The sequence below is a fragment of the Apaloderma vittatum genome, unplaced genomic scaffold (assembly GCF_000703405.1).
Source record: "Apaloderma vittatum isolate BGI_N311 unplaced genomic scaffold, ASM70340v1 scaffold15167, whole genome shotgun sequence".
NCBI classification, from domain to species: Eukaryota; Metazoa; Chordata; class Aves; order Trogoniformes; family Trogonidae; genus Apaloderma; species Apaloderma vittatum.
This window is the reverse complement of record NW_009724722.1, coordinates 47,871-69,826: the sequence shown is the minus strand read 5'-3', so window position 1 is coordinate 69,826 and position 21,956 is coordinate 47,871. Positions and strand designations below refer to the sequence as shown.

The window sequence follows — 21,956 nt, the reverse complement described above, 5'->3', positions numbered from 1 at the left end:
TCTTTCCGTGAAGAATTTCTTCCTAATGTCCAGCCTAAACTTGCCCTGTTGCAACTTGCAACCATTCCCCCCGGTTCTGTCCCTAATGACCTGTGAGAAGAGACCAGCACCAACCTCTCTACAATGTCCTCTAAACCCTCTAAAATGGTGAATGCTACTGGAAGAACGCACTCATTCATAAACACACATTAGACAGAACTAACTGAGGGCAGTTTTGGCGTTACAGATAGAGTCTTGAGTTCGTTTCATTTTTGCTGTTGGCAGCAAGAATTTGGGGTCACAAAGACATTTTCTTAAGCCTTAACATGGTAAAAACAAACTCAACTTCTGGCTGCAATAGCTTCTGAAAGAGTATTTGGAGTTATTCCCATTTTTCCCCTGTATTATTAGATAAACTTGCCACACTCCTGTATGAATAGCGTTTAAGCTACGGCAAATGTCAAATTATTTGACCTCGTACCTCAACACTCAGAGTCCCTGCTTTTACAGAGGAAACAAAGCATTTCAGGTGAGGTTAGTTTATCTCATTTTGTCCTCCACTGAAGAATGAAGGGAGGGTAGCATGAACTCCAGTTGAGGATATATTGTAATATGTATTCAAGGTGTAAAGGTACCGTAGTCTGTGATGAAAAGTGTATATATTCAACAAATAAATGATGAAACAATAAAATCAATGAATGGATTTTTAAGCAAGGCATGTGCTTCTGTCTTTCTAGTACTCCTTTTGAACTCGGATGTCTGGTTTCAGTCTTTATTGGAATTATTTAAACACTGTAGCGTTGTGTTGAGTTGTATCTGAGGCAAAATCTTGCCTCATTTCTTCCCTCGTCATGAATCAGCTTCCGAGAGGATCTTTTGTTTGTGCATTTTCTGTAATTACACTGCAGTTTCTTCATTAAAAAAGAATGAAGAAAAAATAACGGGTAAACACCAAGTCCCTTCTAAGTTTAACTGTCTTTATAGTAATTAGGAAATTACAAATCCCTGTGAGTACAGTCATGCAGATCTTCTTTCTCCATTTGCCAGCTCAATCAGAACTATTCTATACGACAAGAACACAAACAAAAGGCAGCAATCAGAATAGGTTGATTCAATGACCACCTGTTTCTTTTGATTCAAAATATTAATTTAATGTGAATTCCAGGAGAGGACTGAAAAATCTGCCTTTAAATCTTTTTTGAACTGTGGTCAAGTTGTCTTCTTCTATACAAGTATAGAGAAAGAAATAGTTGATTGATCATTGTCAGTATTGATTAAATGCAATTTTTTTGTTTGTGTGCCTTCTTATACTCTTCAGGTTAATAAACAATAGGAGTGGTCTTAGGAACAATGATGGAAAAAAGATATTTTTGTTGTTATTTTTAGCTAGGGTGTCATTTATTATCATGAAAGACTTTTCTACACATTTGAGGGTCAGTCTTCATTTCTGAATGTAGTTCCAGCCCTTGAACCCGTGACTGAACGGGCTAGGGTTTGGACTTGCCATCCTGCAGCCGCTGTCATGGGCAGCTCGTGTGGCTCCATCAGCAGCGTTTGCCCAGCCCTCTGCTCCCTGTCTGCAGGAGCTCAGGGCTCTCCTTATCCCTGCTAGCTCCAAAATCCGTCATGAGAAGAGCCTGTGTCTCGTCTTCTGCTTTGCATCCATGTTGTACATCGTGTTTTACTACTTATATTTTTTGCTTAGTCTTCGTCTTCTTATCCCACTACTGCCTTGGTTGTCGTAGAGTTGAATGCAGTTCTATTGATGCTCTGAACACCTGGTGCTGTGTTAAGGTGTGGACGTGGTTTCACATCCTGCAGATGTCAGTGGAATTAATTCTTTTCTCTGAGTTAATTCCTTCAAGTCCCCCCAAACAGGGAAAACTCCACGGTCTGCCTGGGGTTAGGATTTCTGGAAAGAGTCAGTTTGTAATTCCTTACCCCATAAAAAAACATGGTTATGTCATTGATCTCCTCCGCTTCAGGAACACACTCTGAGCAGCTACTTGTCAACCCATGGAAAATTATTTTGGGGGTGCTTGACAAGTAGATTTAGAACTCTATTGCATCTTGCAGCTGAGGAGGAGTAACCCCATAAACCACTGCAAAACCTGACAGATCCGTGGTTGGCTCTGCCCTGAGCCAGGGGCTGGCCTCTGTGCCCCTTCTGTGTCATAGTTTTGATTCTTTAGCAGGAGAAGTCTTATCTCCTATTGCATTTTGCTGAAAGCAACAAAACTTTTCTATACTGCAGCTCAAACAAACTTTAAGCATTTGCACCTTTTGTAATAAAAAGGGATGTGATCTTAATCACTCCCAAGAAACTCAGAGTCTCTCTGCTTTCCCTTTCCTGTGAACACAGCCCCATTCCATCAGGGAAGAGCAAAGATGGTGACCAGTTAAAAGGTGACTTTTTGCTTTGCCTTGCTTCGGGGCTCTGATCGTAGCAGCTGTATTTTAAGCCCTGGAAGTTATTTCCAGTAGGAGCATCTGGCTCCTTGGCTCTCGCAGCTCCTTGAGGTTGAATCTGCTCTCGCAAATCAACATGCCGTGCAAATCACCAAGCAAGATTTTCATTGTCTCTGTAGGAAAATAATTAGCGAACGGGAGAAAATTGCTCAGACAGGCATGGTGTCTGACTGGGGCACTGGGTGTTGTAGTTGCTCTATGGAAGGTGTTTGGAAAAGCTGGAGTCTGAGGGCTTTCATGAAGGAATGGGGAGTTTGCCCGAGGACAGCGTGGGATGGATGTGGGATTTGGCTCCATACAGAGAAAAACACGCTCGGTTCTTCTTAAATATGTTTTATTAACTTGGTATTCGCTTGGGGAAGTTAAAGCTGGTTTAAGTAAAATATATGCAGTACAAATTGCAGTGGTTTCGTTGATCTGTTAGAGCAGCGTTCCTTACAGTCGATATTTTAGACATTTGGGGAAGACAAAGCAAGATGTAGGATTGAATGTTTTTTATGCAGTAGGAAGTTTTTAAGGGTTGTGTATTAAGGTTCAGAAAATATATTTTCTTTTGTCTAAGTGAAGTAATTTAGGATGTTTTAAGCTTACTTTTCCTTTACACCTTTTAAACTAGTAAATGAATACATTTGTGTTTGATTGGGGATGAAGAACAGTCCTGTGGTTCTTTCGTGGAGGTAGGAAATGGAACACTGGGTGCATTTGCTTTTATTTATACAAAATTCTTCTCTGATGTTGTAGGCTCTGATACAACCATAAGACCTTATGGGTCATCTGCTGCAGAACTCCTTTAAGTTATTTTTGTAATGGAAAATGTAATTTTCCGTTTCTCCAAAAATATTTTTAAACTCGCATTTTTGCATTTTCTGCTTCTTAATGCTCACAAAAATAGCAGGGAAAAAAAAAACCCTTTCACTAACTGTGGGCAATTTAAAAAGAAAGCAAGCTTATATCCTGCCTAACACCTCGTTAATGTTTGTGTGTTGGTATCAATGACAACAGTTATTTTTACCCCCCACCTTGATCACTTGTACAGGCTCTGGCACTGCCAGATCTTCTTGCGGTATTGATTTAAATCCCCTCCAAAAATCTCACCGGTTGTAGCTGTGTCACTTAGAAGATGCCAAATTAAAGACAATGTGGGCACAGTTTCAGAGGTTTTGGTCTTAGATACCTGGTTCTGGTGGCACAGCTATTGATACTATCAAGTCAGATACCATGAAAGGACTTTAATGAGTAATAACATGATGCTGCTTTGTATACAAACCCTCCACTGACGCAAGCTCACACAAATTGGTTTTTGTTTGTCTTATACTCAAAAGCAATCTGATGGTTTAATGCCTGCAAAATTATAGTCGGATCAGTGTTGCTATCAAGGGGAATAAAATTCTAATCAAAAGGGAGCTTTTAGAAAGAATTCAGAAATACAACGCTCATGAGCTGTTAAAGCACGGTTTGACATGTGTGCTGGTTAACCATGCGCTTTCAATTATTGCGCACCCCTGTCTTTGATCCAGGAAAATTATGGGATGATGTCTCGCAGGGGGGTGCTTTCCGCTGCTGTTCAATAAAAGAAATGGATTCATTTGTGCTAAACAAAGGGGGAAGGCAGGGACAGTGGCAGCACTGCTGCACGGGGCACACCGTAGCCCAACGGCAGCGCGTAGAGCGAAACACTTGTGAGGCTGGCGAGATGCCTCCTCGTTCTTGTGTTTCCTGGTGTGGGGGTTCCTGCCCCACTCCCCACCACCTTCCCCAAACCCTGATTCCTTTAAGCAGAGCCAGAGCCTACCTGGTTGGACAAGTCACCTCTGCAAATGCATTTATTTGTTTTTTAAAGGTTTCTGCGGCAGCTTCAGTTTTCTTTCAATGTGCCCGTGCGGCGCAGGGCTGTGCAGAGCGCAGATCTCCCGGTGCTCTGGCTGCCTCTCCCTGTGCGAGCGTGTCTCAGCTTTGAGACTACTGAATAATATTTTGGGTTTTTTCTGAGCTGTATGGGGTGTAGATGCCCAGCTGCTACTCATCTTTACAAGGCTGCTGCACCCATACGAGGCATGACAGGCTCTGAAACTCCCATCTATTGTACTGCAGTCAAACTGCAGAGCACTGGCTAGATGTCTGCCAATTTAAAGGTTTTTCAAAGACAAATATTTAAATGTCTGTGATATTGATTGCCCAGAGTTTCCTTTCCCATTTAATTATACTATGTCGCATTTGGTTTGACTCATAAAAAAGGAGGATTGGCTTAATAATAGCAGAAAATTCACTTTTTAGCATGAAAATAACATGAATTTTAATAGAGCATATCATTCATCACTGCTGAACAAGTGCTTTCCCCCTGCTTTCCCATTGCCACGTTCCCCCATCATAATTTTGACGGATTTTGGAAACAGAAGTGGCTTTTCCCTTTGGAGTTTCACAATTAATCTATGCCAAGTTTAGTGCAAAGTTCAATTCTCTTGCAAATAGCAGCCATTATTTGGCAGTTCATCTGTCATATCCTGGCTTGGGTCCCTGTGTTTACTATGAAACATGACTGCCAGCTATGCTTTGGGAATTATTGGAAGTTTGCATTGATTAAAAGGGGATATTTGAAGAAAATTTACTGGAGCTTACCTCTAACTCAGTAGTTTACCCCTACCTGAAAAATACGAAAGACTGTTTCCTCAGTAATGCATGTAAGTCACTTAATGCACATTTAGCATAGGGAAGTATTAAATTGCATTAACAACTAGAAAGTTAATTGTTGTTAATAATATGAGTAATTAGTTCTGACTACATAGTAATTATTGCTAATAGAGTTACTTATTATTAAAGTGTAAACTATAGGTTCATGCCCATGTTAATATGGGGAATAAGGTAGAAAGGTTTTATCATCTGTGGTGGGTGTTTAGAGGTCTCTCAGCTTTTTCTATGTGTTCTCAGACTTGCATGTGAAATAACGATGTTTTGCCTACTTCAATGTACCAAAAAAAAAAAAATGCATAGGATTGATATTTTTAAGTTCTTCTATTTAGTTCTGTTAAAGGAATTTTAAAAGGGACATTTCCCAAAGGCGAAGTTTCCAGTAGTTTCGGTACTCTTTTCCTTTGTCCTCTTCTTTTGTGCTCTGCCTGAAGTACGTGACTTCACTGTGCCTATAGAATACTAATTAATAATAGGCAGCACATACATACTGCTCTTTAAAAAAAATAATTCATATTGAATTGCTCATATTACACATCATACAGCAGGCATTTTCACAGAACGAGAGAAAACATTTATCGTGGAAGGCAAATGATGATTCAGAATATATACATTGAGTCATGCAGGGCCAAGGTCAAAGTTTGATCCAACTTATTTATTCATGTGACTGGTTTTATTTCATTGTTTTATAAGAATGCCTTTGCTGGTATTTCGTGGTTACGTACAGTTAAGACGGAGGAGTATGGGAGCCTCCACTCATGTAGCGCTGCTTTGCAGGGAGTGTGGTATAGTTGTCCTTACATGTCACAACGTTTTTAAGCCACACACACCCCCCTGCTTCACTTAATTACCGTGTATACTCTGTCGATTGGAATGGAATTATTTGGTACTGTTTGTTATATAATTTCAGTATAGCACAGGTTCAGTGTATTTACTAGACATTCCCTATAGTAATTTCCTTAAGTTTTCCTCTCTGTGTCATTACTTTGTACTCAGAAATGCCACTCAAAAATCTGTTTATTCAGTGTCATTCTTAGAAGCTGTGGATTTTGTCCTTCTCAGCAATAGAGGTGCTTCCCAAAGTGATGGTTAAGTGTATATCTTTATAAGGCAACAAGTCCCCTTATGTCTTCTAACCAGAACAATTTTTGGAAAAATGTGTTCTAAATTTGAAAATTCTTTGAAAATGTGTTCTAAATTCTTTGGAAGGCATAGAGTGAGAGTCACTCCATCAGATAACCCCTTAGGAAAGCAATGTTCCCATGACCCTGCACCACAAGACCCATTGGCTATATACTTAAGAAATAACGAAACAGATGTTCTCGGGAGTGTTGGATGTCATTCCATTTAGGTTAACTGTGTTTACAAAATAAATATGGTCGTTAGCAGCTTGCATTTCCTATCTCGGGCTGGATAACAAGCAGAGCTACTGAAATAGTCTAGTGTAGGTGAGCAACCCTGTGTTCGCTGAGCTGACATACTCATTCTTAGGACACCAAAGTAAAGGACAATTAGGAACCAAGGCCAATGTACCTGCCCCAGTGTAGGTACTGCTACAGGGTTGTCAGTAACCTGCGTGCTGAAATACATTTTTCCGTAGTGTAAGTAGCAGAGCTGGAAGGTTTTTTGGTATTTGAAGTAGTACATTAAACGTATGTCAATCTTACTTTTTTTTGACTTGAGAATCTCTTTCTGTTTTTTTTTCCTTCAGGATCCCAGAAGCAAGCACAAATTTAAGATCCACACATATGGGAGCCCGACCTTCTGTGACCACTGTGGGTCACTGCTTTATGGGCTTCTGCACCAAGGGATGAAATGTGACAGTAAGTGAAGGTTTTCTGTCTTACCAGAAGGGTATTCAAGAAAGGAAGTTGAAACACTGGCTAACAGCTTTTTATTTCTTTTCTGTGGAAAATACTATTCTGAATGTCAGCTATTTATAGTACTGTTATATTTCAAGTGGATATTTCAGTACCGTAATAATATACTAATGAAAGTCACCTCTTTCGCTGAGAACACGATGTATTCGATTTGATGAGGCTGAAGAGCCTTTGCTGTGGCAGTTTTGAGAAAGCCTCTTTTTGAACTGATCAGGTGAATACGCTGTTGAAGACTGAAATTTCTGTTGAGTTGCTAGCCAGGGTCCAACATTTTCCTTGTATTTCATTTGTCTTGGAAGTCTCCTGCTCGAAAAATCTGATTATCAGTTTAAACCTACCTCCCTTCATTACTAATGCTGGCACAAATGCTCTTTTTTCTTAGTCATATTTCCAGCAAGTCTTTATTCCATCTTCACTTCTTTTTTCTCTCGCTTCATTAATGATAACTTCAGGTTTCTGAAGCAGATTGTTTTATTCTCCGTGTCACTGTCTACAAAATGTCTTGTCGAGATGGAAACTAGACATGTCATTCAGCTGTAATCTGAAAGCCTTGCCAGCAGTTAAGCATTGCAATCTTAACTTTCCCTTTGCTCAGTGTTTGCGGTGTGATCACATTGTTAGCTTCTCATAGCTATCTGAACCATTTTTATATCCACAGCCTGTGATATGAACGTTCATAAGCAATGCGTAATAAACGTCCCGAGCCTCTGTGGCATGGATCACACGGAGAAAAGGGGAAGGATTTATCTGAAAGCTGAAGTCACGGGTGACAAACTGGAAGTAACAGGTAAACAACTCACTCTGGAATTTTGCAGGCTTTATAAATGTGTAATATACACACAAGGTTTGTGTATCTTGGTCAAATCTTTCTGTATGAAAGCCAACAACTGAGTATTTCACTTAAGAAGTGTGAGGATTTCATTCAACATATCCTTGAATCAATAAACTCTATGAACTGGTGTTCATAAAAATAAAGAGGGAAATGAAAACTCTAGTAATAGCTTTAAAAACTCAGGAATGTTAATTAGAAACTCGCTGTAATGCCATTTTTTTTATGTAGAAAGCAGCCCAGTAGGATAGCTAGCTGTTCAGGAAGCCAGCCTTCAGCTGCAGATCACAAGAAATACTCTAAACCCTCATCAGCTGAGGAGTTGTTTCCTCCATTTCAGAGTATTTAATAAACAAAGGCAATTTGGATTCAATCCCAGATATTACTCCCAGTGAGCTGTAAAATAAAAAAATAAATTACTGCGTTCTGCAAGATTAGGGTTAGCGAGATGGAGAGGAGGGAGAGGGAGGAAGGAGAGAGAGGGTGGTAGTTCCTGTCCCCTGGGAGGGTTTCTCCTGGGCTGTGTGCACATCCCCTCCCCCAACCCATTTCAAGTCTGAAGTTGCAGGAAAAAAAATGGAAAATGTATTCTGCAAGTTAAAATACTATTTTGGCCCCCTAAATAAATGTGTAATAGGTTGTTTAACTCCAACAGAATTTGTATTTACAGTATGTTAGGTTTGTTCCGTGTGTGCTTTCTGGTTTAGCTGGGATCAGCTGATAACTGGTGTATCTGATATCTGAAGTGTAATGTTGATAGTGAACTTTATTATTGATTTTTCCTTTTGTTGGGCACAAATAGGCAAAAAAGGGTTCCTTGCCAATCAGATTGCAGTGTATTTATTCAAGGGGAGAGCACAGGGCAGGAATGAGGACGGCCAGAATTGAAATTAAAAAAGGAAGTAGAGGCAAGTCTGTAAAATAAATGAAATTTTATGGCTCAAAACCTTGAGGAAATTTCTAATATGTGCTGTAGTAGCTAGAACCAAAATAATTATGATATAATGTAAAAAATGGTAGAAGACACTCATAAAACACAAATTAAGCTTTTACCTCAGGAGAGTGGGTTAGTTGTTGTGTTATCACAGGTGACCAGCCCTGCTTCTTCAGGGAAGAAAACTGAAAGGCACCAGATCTTCATGCATCACGTTAGATGTACACGGATGCATCTTTAAAATTGGGCCTGCAAGAACCGCAATTCAGTATCCACGCTGTGAAAGAAGAGCAGAATTCAATACTTTTATTGTTGCAAAGTGGAATTAAACTTGAGGGCACAGGACAAAGCCGGAGGTTTCTCAGACCATCTCTGTCTTTGCTTCTTGATGCAGCTGTTGGCAACCTCTGGATGTTGAGTGTTGTGTAGTGTTTTGGCCTATTATACTCCAAAAGGAGGTTCCTTCTACCTCTGAGCTTCTTTGGGGGATGAGTCTCAACAGAGCCCATGCCCCTTGAGGTCAATGTAAAGGAAATCAGAGCTTCGCACTGGATTTTCGCAGCGTATGGAAGCAGCGACCGTCCCTCCTGGCACTGTGTTCGTCCATGGCTCAGTTCTCTCTGAATCCAAACACCTCCATCCTCTCCTGTCAAACCTTGCAAAACGCGTTGAAAGGGAGGAGTACGATAAAATTGAGTTAGGAAGGATCAGAACGGGTCCCAAGTGACACTTAATTGTCGCTTACCTTTTCAAATAGCTTCCTCTCGGCGTAGGAGGGGTAAATGTGCCCAAGGTACTGTCATTAACTGCAAGGTGGTTTCACTAAGTAGTGAGGCCTTTCAAAGATGGTGATGCAGGTGCTAAAAGTGATTGTACCGGGAGAGAGAACTCATTTGAAAATCATCCAAGTGACAAAATTTAATATTTGCATTATTCTAGGCTCTTTGCAACACGGTTCTTTAAAATGGCTTAAACTTTCCACCGTAATGCAGATACTTTGACAAATAACATGTGCTTGTTTTCTGATGGTTCAGCGGGTTTATAATCCTTTTAGGGACAAAAAGGTTTGTCAGAAGTCTTTGTGGTGCCAAGGCACCATAAAACAATTATAGAAATAGGTGTTCTTTTAATTGACAATTTTATTTGAAAAGCTCTTGTCTGAGAAACCACTGTGTTAAAATTATTACAGATATTTTGTACATTTTCTTCATAAGATCTTTTTGGTGTGGCTGTGCTTAGTAAATGCTGTTACTTTTGTCTTTATAAATAAAATATATCCTGTCCCACAATTAAGTAGGCTTCTGGACAACAAGAAAAGTGTTTACTATAATCTTGTTACGTATTTGAGTGCTGTTAACTTCTTTGGGTTGAGGCTTGTCAGCATTTCGAAGCTTTCAGAAAATGTCTTTCAACAAAAGTTAACAGTTGCCCTGAAAATAAGCTGGTTTTTTTTAAAAAAAAATAAAAATACTATGCTGACAAAGCCCAGACCGGGTGAAGTTTCAGAGACCTTTTGTGCATATTTAACTGAAAATGAAATTAGCAATTGTCAGTCAGTTTGTGGACATATTGCAATGCAAAAATTTTGAACTCCTGTTCTCCCAGTATGGCATTGCTTCTAAAATATTACGTGACAAAACCTTTTTTACAATATCCAGTTGCCAGAGCTGCCAAGCACAGTACCACTGCCTTTAGCTTTGGGAAAAGAGGTGAATGAAATGTTTCGGAGCAGCGGGACAAATACTTGGTGATTGGCAGTTTGGTTTGAGCCTTCGCCTGATCTTTTTCAAAGGATTTACTCTGTAGGTGTTGAGCTCCTTCAGCTGAATTCCTTAATATCTCTGCTCTGCATCCTGTTTTGGTTGTTAATTAGCTCCTGCTGATCTTTCGCCTTGATTGCATGCAAAGTACTTGCACTGCTCAACGAAGACACGTCTTGGCGTCTTGCAATTACCTTCGATGGGCAAATCAACGACCCCGGTTCCAGCCGGGGAAGCCACTGAAGCATCCTTAATGGTGACCACAAGGTCCGGTCCTTTGGGGACTCTTGTTGAGTACCTTGCCATTTGTCTTTACTTCTGCATAACTGCCTTGAGGGTTTTGTGGTGGCTTTTGTTTCCAAAAAAGGGCACAGTAAACACTCGCTAACCGAGTGTTTTCCTGATAAAATATTGTAAATAGCACTGGTGAGTTTTTTATTTATTTCCCAGTGAATACTAGGAAAGAGGCAAGGCAGGGTACTGCCAGATGGAGTTGGCTTTCAGTCAGAATATCTAAAATATCTGAGTACTTTGGCAGCTTTTGAGTTGAACTAATGGTGGGAATGATTCAGTCCTATATGCAAACATACTTAATTCCAGTTTACTAGGTCGGATCTTCAATCTGGGTGCTGAAAGGGAGACATACAACCTTTTCAGTGTAAATGTTAAAGACTCTGCGATGCTTTTTCACAAATAAGTATGAATTTTGTGGTGGTATGCTTTGCCAAAACCTTGCCGTCTCCCCGGTGCTAGTCAATATGCCACAATTGGTGCTCATTTGTGTTGCAGTTCTTAAATATCAGTGGTTTATTTTATAGCTGCTAGCTTGAGAGTTGCATTGCATACTAATAATTAATTGCACTTGCAGTAAATCAGCTTGGTAGTTTTCTTCTTATAGGAACTGTCTTGAATTATGCTTTTTTTCTGAAAGCACTGAGGTGATGACCCTTTAATAGGTTAGACTGCCTCGGGCTTTTTGCTTTTAGACATAGCCAAGCAGGTTTTGCAATTCTTAATTTACGCTTTTTGCTCTGAATCTTCTTCCTTCTGATGTGCGTTGAAGGTTTTGCCACTCTTACATTTCCTTGTTGACCCATCTTGTAATTCGGGGCTCTTCTGAGTGAGTTTGTAGGTGGTTAAATCACAGTTTTGATATATTTTTTTTAAATTTTATTCTATTTTTGATTCATTTTTTATAGAGAGTAAACAATAACCTTTGTGACAAAATAACCCCATCTGGTGCACATATAAAAAGCTGCCACATTATTGGGATTCGAAACTGTGACCTGTCAGTTGCTGGGAGCTGGGTTTGACAGCAGCTGAAATGAAGAAGTGCCCTCCCGACACAGGCACCAGTTTAGAGTGAGAGTGTGAGTGACTCGCTGTCAGCTAATGCACCCTACTGTCACATAAATGTTATTAAAATATATATATATACACAGCCCAGAGCTTTCAGGATTTTTAAGGTGTATTTTTCTTAGCTGAAAGAATACAGGAAATGTGGTTTTATTCTTCTTTTATTTAAAAGAGGAGGGAACCTGGCAGTGATCTCTGCAGAGGCTGGGAGCACGTAACAGGCTCTCCAAGAATAACCTCCCCAGGAGTTCTCTACTCCCCACTGGACATTTTTCAAATTGTTTATGAATGTGTGAATGCTGAGCCACCCCATGGCACTGCATATTAATGTCTCATCACTGTTTGCTGTGGGCAGCTGGGCTGAGAGCCTCAGCCCAAACAAGCTTGACAGAAGAACTGGAGAATTTTGGCACATTTCTGGACTCTCATAAAAATTGTTTCCTTAAAAGACCCAACCACACATACACTCTGACAATTTTACTTACGATTGTCTAGGTCAGAATTAGCATCTGTCTGTCTTAGCATTAATTTCATTTTATTCTGCAACTGGTTTTAAAAGAGAACATATGTGAATATTCTGGCTATTTGACAAGCTTTTAGTACCAAATACCTATAAAGTGATCTCAAATAATTACTTGCACATGGAAGGCATTTCTAATGTCTCAAGGAATGTGAACAGCATGTTTTATCTCACTAATATCTTCGTCTTCTGGCATCCCCAGATTTGCAGGGTTGCTGTGCGTTTTACGGAAAGAGCTGTGCCTTTAACAAATGTCAGCCACGGTAGCAACTGCATGCTCCCCATTTCATTCATTAAATTAACTTTACCATGAAGAAATAAGCAATGATAGTGTTTAAAGGAAATATTAGTTTTTCATAAATGGCCATCTGTGTGCAGATTAAAAAAAAAACTAAAATGTGATATATTTAAGAGTATAAACAGATAAGAATTAGAAATTTAATAGTCTGAGTCTCTTTTCAGATTATTTGATATGACTAGTGTTAAGGCTTATGTTTTATTAAGTAGCTGTCCTACCCAGTAGATTGTATGAGGATAATTTTTATCTTATTTTACAAGTAAAATACAGTTGCTCCTGTGAGATTTTCAGTTGAAATTGAAACCGGAGAACCTATTGCAGGCACAAGTACTTAGTAAGTAGCATGAGAGAGGATGGTACATTTCTGTTAGTAGGAGATACTTAATTCCTCTGTATTTATTAAGATATTATCATGCAACATTGGTTCATTTTTCATCTTGTTCTAGGAAGGAAATTGATCAGTTATTCCTTGTGTGTAAATCCCCTGCGAAGTGCCGGTGTTCCATGAGTCAATGTTCATGATGTTGCCGTCTTTCAGGAGTCAGGAAATGGGGTGTAACGAGTAGGCACCGGTCTCAGAGGGGATATTAAAAGAAATTTTAGCTGGGAAGGGGAGTAGTTATGGAATAGGGAAAGGTCTCGTATCAGAAAGCCCTAAGCAGCTGTCTAAAAAGCAGGATTTGTTCTGGAGCGGGTTGTACGAGGGAGCCACAACCAGCTCCAGAAAGCAAGCATTTGGTGATAGTTTTAATAAATCTTCTAATAAATCTTTAATGAAAGCTGAGCAGCTTTGGATTTTGCATCCAGAGAGTGCACAAATGTGAAGACTCTTTTCAGTAATAGATAAATCTTTTAAACTGTGTTTAAGGGAAGTGCAGTGAGATACTGGGGAGAGAGCTTCTTGGCTGGGAATGCAGGATCCTCTCTCACTCAGCTAAGTCATCTGTGACCTGGGCAAATCGCCACAGTCTGTACCAGAATCTTCTTCAGGAAGTTATGGGAAATTATGGCATTATCTGCTAATGCTTTATTGTGGAAGACAGAAACTTTGTGATGTGTGGGTCTCCTTTTCCTTTCATTCTGCTAGAAAGCTTGCTAGCTGGGACCGCATGAGACTTGAGATGTCTTCTAAAAGCAGCTATTCGCATGCAGTGGAGACATTTCTGCTCATCTAAGTTGCCTGCAGGGAGTAAAAGATTGGCAAGAAATGGTTGCTGTGGTTAGTGAACTGTTGATTATCAACATTGGGGAATTCAGGAAAAAGGTAGCTCTGACTCACTTGAAAAAGAACTGAGTAAACTCACGCTGCTAATAATCCATCTTTGTTATAGGGACAAAAGCATTTATTTACTCATGACTAGATTTATTTGCTGGTATCGCAACAAGTTATAAATCCATCACTGCATGACTTGCAGCTTTTGAGCTAGATGATCTCATGGAAAAAGTTCTGGTTTGTCATTCTGCAAATTCCTCAGAATTCTGCCTGAAATTCTTCTTTTTATATAAAATGTCAGTTGTTCTCTGCCAGCCCACTCTGTCTTATTTAGATATTTATTTAAAATATGAATACCTAAGAACCAGCTCTCTATTTGCTTATGTCTTTATACTATTCCTGGAAAAGTGGGCGTCCCCATTTTAGGCATGGCTTCTGGATTATAAGTAGCACGTAATAGGACAGTCATCAAATAGTCTACATTTTCTACCGAATAAACATTTATGATCTTTTATTAAAGATGAGGAAGAAAATTTCACATTTTTTCCCCATGGCAAGTTGATGACTATTTCTGGGTTTTGGATGGAAAAGCTGGGCAAGGCTGGATTTGTTAGAAACGTTGATATATACTTTTCTTTGCTGTCTTTTTTTTGTGAGCTTTCTCAATCCCTGTTAAGAGACTCAACAATTCAAGATGTTAGGAAAAGTAACTTGAACCAGCTACTTTGCTCAGTACAGAGGTCATTATCATGTTTAATAGTAATGACAGAAAACTGGCCTAAGTAGCATTTTAGATTTCTGTCCAAGTTATGCTCCAAATGATGCTGACCTATATCTCACTTCAGCCATCTATGCATTAGAGTAGCACCTCTAGCACAGTGTTGAGTTTAATTAACTAATAATTATAAAGCAGTATGAGATGTCTTGCTGCCATTACAGCCATAGCAGAATTCAGTCACAGTAACTGGATTTATTTTCTTGGAGTTATTTTTCATTCAAATTTTTCTCCCTCAACCACACGTGAGAGGTAGTGCCTTTGGTGGGGAAGGGAAATCTCTTCTTCCTCTGATTGAAACCTGACCCACCTCCTTAAAATTAGGGTGCCTTTAAAGAGCTGTGGACTGCTTAGCTGCTAATTCGTTATAAGCACTATTTAGCGTAAGTATCATCATGCTGTTTCCTCAAGAAAAGTGCCAAGTCAGTTGAAAGAATATGTCTAAGCGTGTTAATTATGCAGACAAAACTACAAATGGGCCAGATATCTTAAAACAAAGAGTGAGATGATGAGCCTGTATTTAGTATATGTTGCATCTTTCCTTCCCAGTTCATCTTCAGGCTTCTCTTTTTCTGGTATATAGAGGGCTTTGTTCTTTTTCTGTATTTCCTGGAAAAGAAAGAAGTCATCTTGCCCACGCTGCCGTGTCCTCTGGGCTCGATGCTGTTTTCTAGGCTCAGCAGTGTGTATCAAGGCTCATCGGTGTTGGCTTTGTCCAGGGAGCTCAGAGAGTGGCTCTCCATCCACCCAGCCAATTTCTCAAAATCCTGCTTGGTGTCACACTGAGCATCTCCAGGTAAAATTTAAACAGAAAGGATCAATCTGAAGATGCCACGTTAAAGTTAAGCAATTTTGTTCAAGGAATTTTACTGAAAAACTTAGTGGTATATGTTTCTGGGAAGCTGTAGAAAGTTCTCCTCACGCCAAACTATCGAAATAAAAATCGGAGAGTGGATTTTGAAATAATAGTTCATATGCAAAACCAAATATAGGAGAGAATGAGCAGTTTGCGTTGAATGCTGTCACTTCATCCTTCAATCACTTTAAGGTTCTTAACCCCTTTGGGCTTGTAAATATTTAACTAAAATAAGTTATTTAATCTTGATGTTACATCTCAGAAGTATGTGAAGATCACTTTCAGTGTGTTAAATTTTAATATTGGGTGGGGGTTTCTTTTCATTGAAAACAGAACTGGTTTTCCAGCCGACTGCTGAGTGTACGGACCCTCAAAGGGCAAACTCGGAGTAAATGGGAACGAAGGCAATTTCTCTGGATCTGAAAGCTGTCATTCCCCCGTTTACAAGGGGGAGAAGTGCTGCCTTTGCTCGTCCATTGGAATACTCCAGCCAGACTAAAACCGAGAAGCTGCCGAGCCCAGACAAATGCCTCCGCAACCGGCCGCTGCCTTGTTCCACGGAGGGACGGAGGAGCGGTGCCCTGTGCGCGGTGCTGCCTCTTCCGGCTCTCTCTCTTTGGGGCTCAGCAGCAACCTGAGACATGTTGACTCGTTTTATGCCTTCTTTTGACATTGTAAAAATAGAAGCTGCCCAAACGTTTCTGTAAAGCTCGAGTTAAACTGTCTTCTCTTTTACTTTGGTTGCTGCCATGACATAATGCTTACAGTGATTCCATCTGACAAGTACTGAACCGTGAATCTGAGGAAAGTTTAGCTGGATACCTTCCAGTGAGGGATGGGATCAAATAACCTCTCTTCTGAAATCTCTCGTGATCTGGCTATTGTCCTTACAGTGTTTGGCTGATAGTCCTGTAGTTGTATAACCTAAGACTGATGAGGAAATAAAAGCACAGAGAAGTGCTACCTGCTTAAAAATTTATAGTGATAGATTTGGACATTTAATCATTCCGCTGCAGGAACAGAGCTGCCTGGGAGCTGCGTGTCCTTTGTGAATTGCTCTTCTCTCCTGTCATTTCTCTTTATCGTTCTTATAAATAGCGCTAAGCACAACCTTATTTTACAACAAGTAGTTTCTTCTGGGCCGTCTGACAAGAGGGTTTCACGTCTTGTTTGGTTTGGTTTTCAACATGTTTCAGTAACCCTGGTTTGAGATGTTGCTGCTTCCTTAACAGTGATTTCTAATCCTATGCAAATTACCTGTGTTTTATATTAACAGTGCGGGAAGCGAAAAACCTAATTCCCATGGATCCAAACGGACTTTCAGATCCTTATGTTAAACTGAAGCTCATCCCAGATCCTAAGAATGAAAGTAAACAAAAAACAAAAACCATCCGTTCTACTTTGAATCCAGACTGGAATGAGTCATTCACATTGTAAGTTTAACACCTTTTAATGTAGCATCTTTGTGTGTATTGAACCATTTATTTCAGTCTTGTGCTGAAAACTCCTCTCTTCTCTCCTTTTTAGTAAATTGAAACCTACAGACAAAGATCGACGGTTATCCGTAGAGGTCTGGGACTGGGATCGAACAACCAGAAACGATTTCATGGGATCTCTTTCATTTGGGGTGTCAGAGCTTATGAAAATGCCAGCCAGTGGATGGTAAGAGTTTCTGACAAGAGAGAAGGAGAGAGTATATCGCAAAAAAGTTTAAACCCACTATTTTTCTTCAGTATAATCTACCTTTTTTGGAGCCTTTCACTGTATCTCAGGCTACAAATTCACTGAAAAAGCAACTAAACCTAGGAAACATAGGCTATATATAATGGAGAACAATGAAAGGAATGCGCTTTTTTTGTGGTTTTCATGAAAATTCTGCTGGAGCCAGGAGCTGCTGCAAACTCAATTCTGTGTACATAGTCTTGTGATATGAATTTTATTTTTATCTCAAATATGATATATTCATTACTAAGTGTATCATGTTATATATAGCTCTGCAAATTCAAAGTACATGGGAACCGATTTTATAAAATGCCATCTTACCTACCAAGCAACAGATAGAACTCATCTCAAAAAGTACATTTCATCAACCATAATTGTTTCACGCTGCAAAAGCACTTGAGGCAAAGGTTCTTCAGGGTTCAGGTCTCCCATCGTATCGCAGGAAGCGTGACAAGAATTTCCTTGCCCTCTGCACTGCTTTGTAGGTAGTTTGGAATTAAAGATCTAATTTTAGGTTAAATATATTACATTTCTCAGTTTGCTTTAGATCTTTGAAACCAGTTCTTTACGTGCCTGTGACATCGATACAAACAACTACATCAGGCTTGAAAGCTAACAGGGATAAAACTGTAACGTCACCGTTGTTTTTCTTAAATGGTCCACAGGTACAAGCTGCTGAATCAAGAAGAAGGTGAATATTATAATGTTCCAATTCCAGATGCTGATGAAGATGGAAATGCTGAGCTCCGGCAGAAGTTTGAGGTGAGGATTAAAGACAAACAGGTGCAACTATATGTTGCATACATTTTTCACTTTATTAGGAAAAAAAGAAAAAACGCCTGTTAAAAATATATATATTAGGGTGCTACTATTTCTGTTGCCTGTGACAGCAGTATGTGCCTTTGAGTTTCTTGAAGATTGGACCAAATGGTTTAACTCGGTAGTGATCTCATTTTTCTGACAGTTCAACTTCTCTGCTGTGACACTTTTAAGTCGATATTATAAAATATTTTACGTCAAATATGTGTAGAAATTTTGATGTCTTTTAATACTTGCTGCAAAATCTGCCAGCCGTTATCAGAGTTATCTGCGTTAATCGAAAAATTAATTCTCAGAAACAGCATTTTAATACGTAGAACGTTTCACGCTATGCCTTCTTTTTAAAAAAAAATAATTATAATGTTTATTCTTGATTATTTGGAGCCTCAAAATCTTTGCTGACGGTTGTCACCTAAAATTCTGATATCTTTATCATGGATACGAGGGTTTTTAAGGATAAGAGGTATTGCTGGTCACGTACAGAAAAGAAACACAGAAGAGTGATACTTTCCACGGTCTTCCTGCCTTCCATGGTGCAGGTTGGAGCAGTCGGTGGCAAGCGCGGTCTCACCGTACCGTGCCCATCTTCTGCCAGCTCTGGCGGCAGAGCACAGCCCGTGCTGCCCATTAACCCAGCGAGGGGAGAGGTACGACTTGGGGAGGGAGGTGTTTGCTGAGGCTATACTGGATTCAGCTCTGACTTGACTCCTCTTGCCAGCTGCATACACAATGTTGAATTCAAAATATTCCAGTCTTAAGGTATCATTTTATTTCTGATTGAACGTTTGCTACGTTAGTCTAGCTGTTTATCAAAAAAAAAAGTAATTAATGTACCTGTTGTGCATAAAGAAACACTTACACCTGTTGCTTTCAACCTGAAAATGGCAATTTTTTATGTTCACCATCAGGCAGAATTCTACAATGTTTTTATAAAAGATGGGTTAACCCAAGAAAGTGAGAAAAAAACGGCACATGCTCAACTTTCAAGAAAGAAAAAGAAAAGGTGCATCAGTTTCTTCCGAAAACATTTGGATGAGCCACCATACTTTTGTCTGCAGCATGAAATGTAATTTTCGTTATACATTTGAGAAGTATTTGAATCTCCATTCCATTTTCCTTTCTTTACAATCGTGATCTGACCAGTGTGATTTTATTTTGCTGCACTAGGTCATTTTCTATTCAAGATCATATTTACTTTTTAATCTCTCCTAGGAAGAATACCTTCAAAAGTAATTCTTTTCACCCCTTGCATGTCTCTGCGCAGTACAGAGACTGGAATTGGGTGGATATGTGTGTGTTGGTGATAGACGTATAGAAATCTTTTCTCAGGACAGAGACAGCACAAAGTCACTAAAATTATCTATTTTAAAATGTCAGTTATTAGACAAAGTATGTTTGCATATTGAATTTACAGTGTCGTAGGGTTTTTTCTTAAGCCTGCTGTAAATGCATTGGTTGCAGAATGAACAGTGAGGGTTTATCTGTGTCCTGCAATGAGGTGGAGTAGAAATCCCGAGAGGTTGCGTCATGTAAAGCTACTGGACTGAGTCCCAGCAAAGGGCGTTCCCCTGGAAGTAATTAGTCTGTCTCAAAGTCTAATTAGTTCAGTTTGAGCCCCGTGGTTTTGAGGCTTTCCCTGTTCTGGAGGTAGCCTGCTTGGTGCTGTTTTGGTGGTCTGACTCAGTCAAAGAAAGGGAACAGTTTTCAGTGAACTAAACACGGTGTCTCCAGAAATACCGTTTACAGAGTTGCGTAATGAGCAGTTTTAAAACTCAGTGATGATACATGAGAATATTGGTAGCTGGAAAAAAAATGTAATTATAACCAGACCAAGGCTGGTATAGTGCACCATTACATGCTAAAACGATTTAGGTTCAACCTCCTACTCTCTCAAAGTTTACCACTGTGAGAAGGAACAGGGAAGAGCAGCACCCTCCAAGTAACGTTCGTACTTGGTTTCAAGGGGAATTACTGTGAGGGCTTAGGAAAACTAACAGCACAGATGTCTGGATGGTGGTATTGAACTTATTAGCTATTCTGGTATGGCACATAACTGAGCTGACTCCGATCATCTTTTACGTTATTTTTCTTATTATTTATATCTTGCCTTACACAGTCATTTTATTTTAGGTACCCTATACTAAGGAACAAGTATATAGCACTGAGAAATATGCTGCTCTTTGGGATATAATGACATCATCTAAATAAATATTTCCACTGTTCTGAAATAAGCTTTGAAACATTGCAGGAAAAGAATTGCAGATCTTGACTGTCATTTTACTAGAGGAGTGTATTTGTCAGAAAGTTTAAAGATATAGATAGACCAAAAGATCATACTGGGCTGTCTTCTCATTTGTCAGTTTATAGAAAAGAGTAACTTCAAGAATGCCTGCTAATCAAGTCTACATGTGTGGTGCTTGGTCTACTTTTTGATATACGACAGAGTGATTGATTTCCAAGCTACGTTGATTTAATTTTGAGTACAAGCTTACAGCAATTTCTACAAAAGTACTGGATTATGAATACCAACTACTTAAAATTAATAATTGTCTTCAGGATATCTAAGCTATGCAAGAATAGAGAAATTTTAGAATGGGACTTTAATTGCTTAATATTAAGAAAGAATAAAAATATTTGCAGGTTATAAAAGATCAGAGAACCAGTAGGTGTGAAATTTCTGAAATCAGTTTCTGGTCTTAAAAAATAAAAAGTCTAAGACTTTCTGAAAACTGATGTTGCCCAATTTGACCAAAGTTTAAAATGTGCTTAGCAGAATCTCCAAGAGCACATAGGAGCCACCTCCGGTTTAAATCAATGAGAATCTTTAAAATACCTGCCTGCATCTATAGTTCAACAGACATCTTTAAGATTCGACCTGAAGGTCTCATTAGTTTCAAACTGTTTACACAATCCTATCACATCCTTCTTGTTCAACTTTAATAATCCAAATGTCTTGTTTAAATTAGGTTATTAATCACACAAATCTCATTGGTATGCTGCTTTACTTACAGGACTTTCTGGCTACAGGTTAAGTCATTTATTCAATGTAAATCTACCATAAATTAGCTATATGAGATTATAAATAAGTAAATAAATAATAAATTTAAACATTCCCTTCACTTATATATGTAATTGAGCAGTAAAAAAAAATATTTGTCATGGGTCTTTTTGGTGCCTGTACGGGGAATCGAAATCCAGGAAGGGAGGAATTTGAGATAAGGACAGTAGTTGAGAGGGGTAACGGGCAAAACATGGACTGAGTAATGTTAAAGAGTAGAATGATTTGGGGGAATTTATATTTTTGGTGATTGTGATGAAGGGACGAGGGGTGGATTCTATATGTAGTATGTTTAGTTTTGTTTGATGTTGAGATGATGTTTTTTCGGGTTTTGGTGTTGGGAATCTTTGGTTTTCTTTTTTGATGTTAATGTATTGAATGGAGATTTTAATTCTTAAATATGTGATTCACAGAGACGAGGGGTGGAATGTATTGGGTTTGCCTGGATGGATTTTGGTGGCGGCGGGGGCTCTCGGGGTGGCTTCTGCAAGAAGCTGCTAGAAGCTGAGTCTGATAGAGCCAATGCCAGCCGGCTCCAAAAAGGGACCCACCGCTGGCTGAGCCTGTCAGTAAAACGATAGGAGAAGAATGCCTCTGTGAAGAACATATTTAAGAAACAGGGAAAAAGAACTACATCAGAACAGCTGGCACAGAGATGGAGGAGTGAGAATCTGTGAAGACACCAAGGTCAGTGAAGAAGGAGAGGGGGGAGGATGAGCTCCAGGCGCTGGAGCAGAGGGTCCCCCGGGTCATGGTGCAGACCATGATGAAGCAGGTTGTCGCCCTGCAGCCCATGGGCAGGG

At 39.5% G+C, this 21,956-nt stretch overlaps 1 protein-coding gene across 1 annotated transcript in view; it reads left to right on the top strand.

The window, feature by feature from the left end:
• LOC104276351 (protein kinase C alpha type) overlaps window positions 1–21,956 on the top strand; it is a 94,064-nt gene that overhangs the window by 38,807 nt on the left and 33,301 nt on the right. The window contains exons 3-7 of the mRNA XM_009872632.1: window positions 6,845–6,956; window positions 7,672–7,800; window positions 16,831–16,987; window positions 17,082–17,216; window positions 17,942–18,038. Coding sequence (XP_009870934.1) covers window positions 6,845–6,956; window positions 7,672–7,800; window positions 16,831–16,987; window positions 17,082–17,216; window positions 17,942–18,038 — 630 coding nt within the window. The remainder of the gene's footprint in view (window positions 1–6,844; window positions 6,957–7,671; window positions 7,801–16,830; window positions 16,988–17,081; window positions 17,217–17,941; window positions 18,039–21,956) is intronic.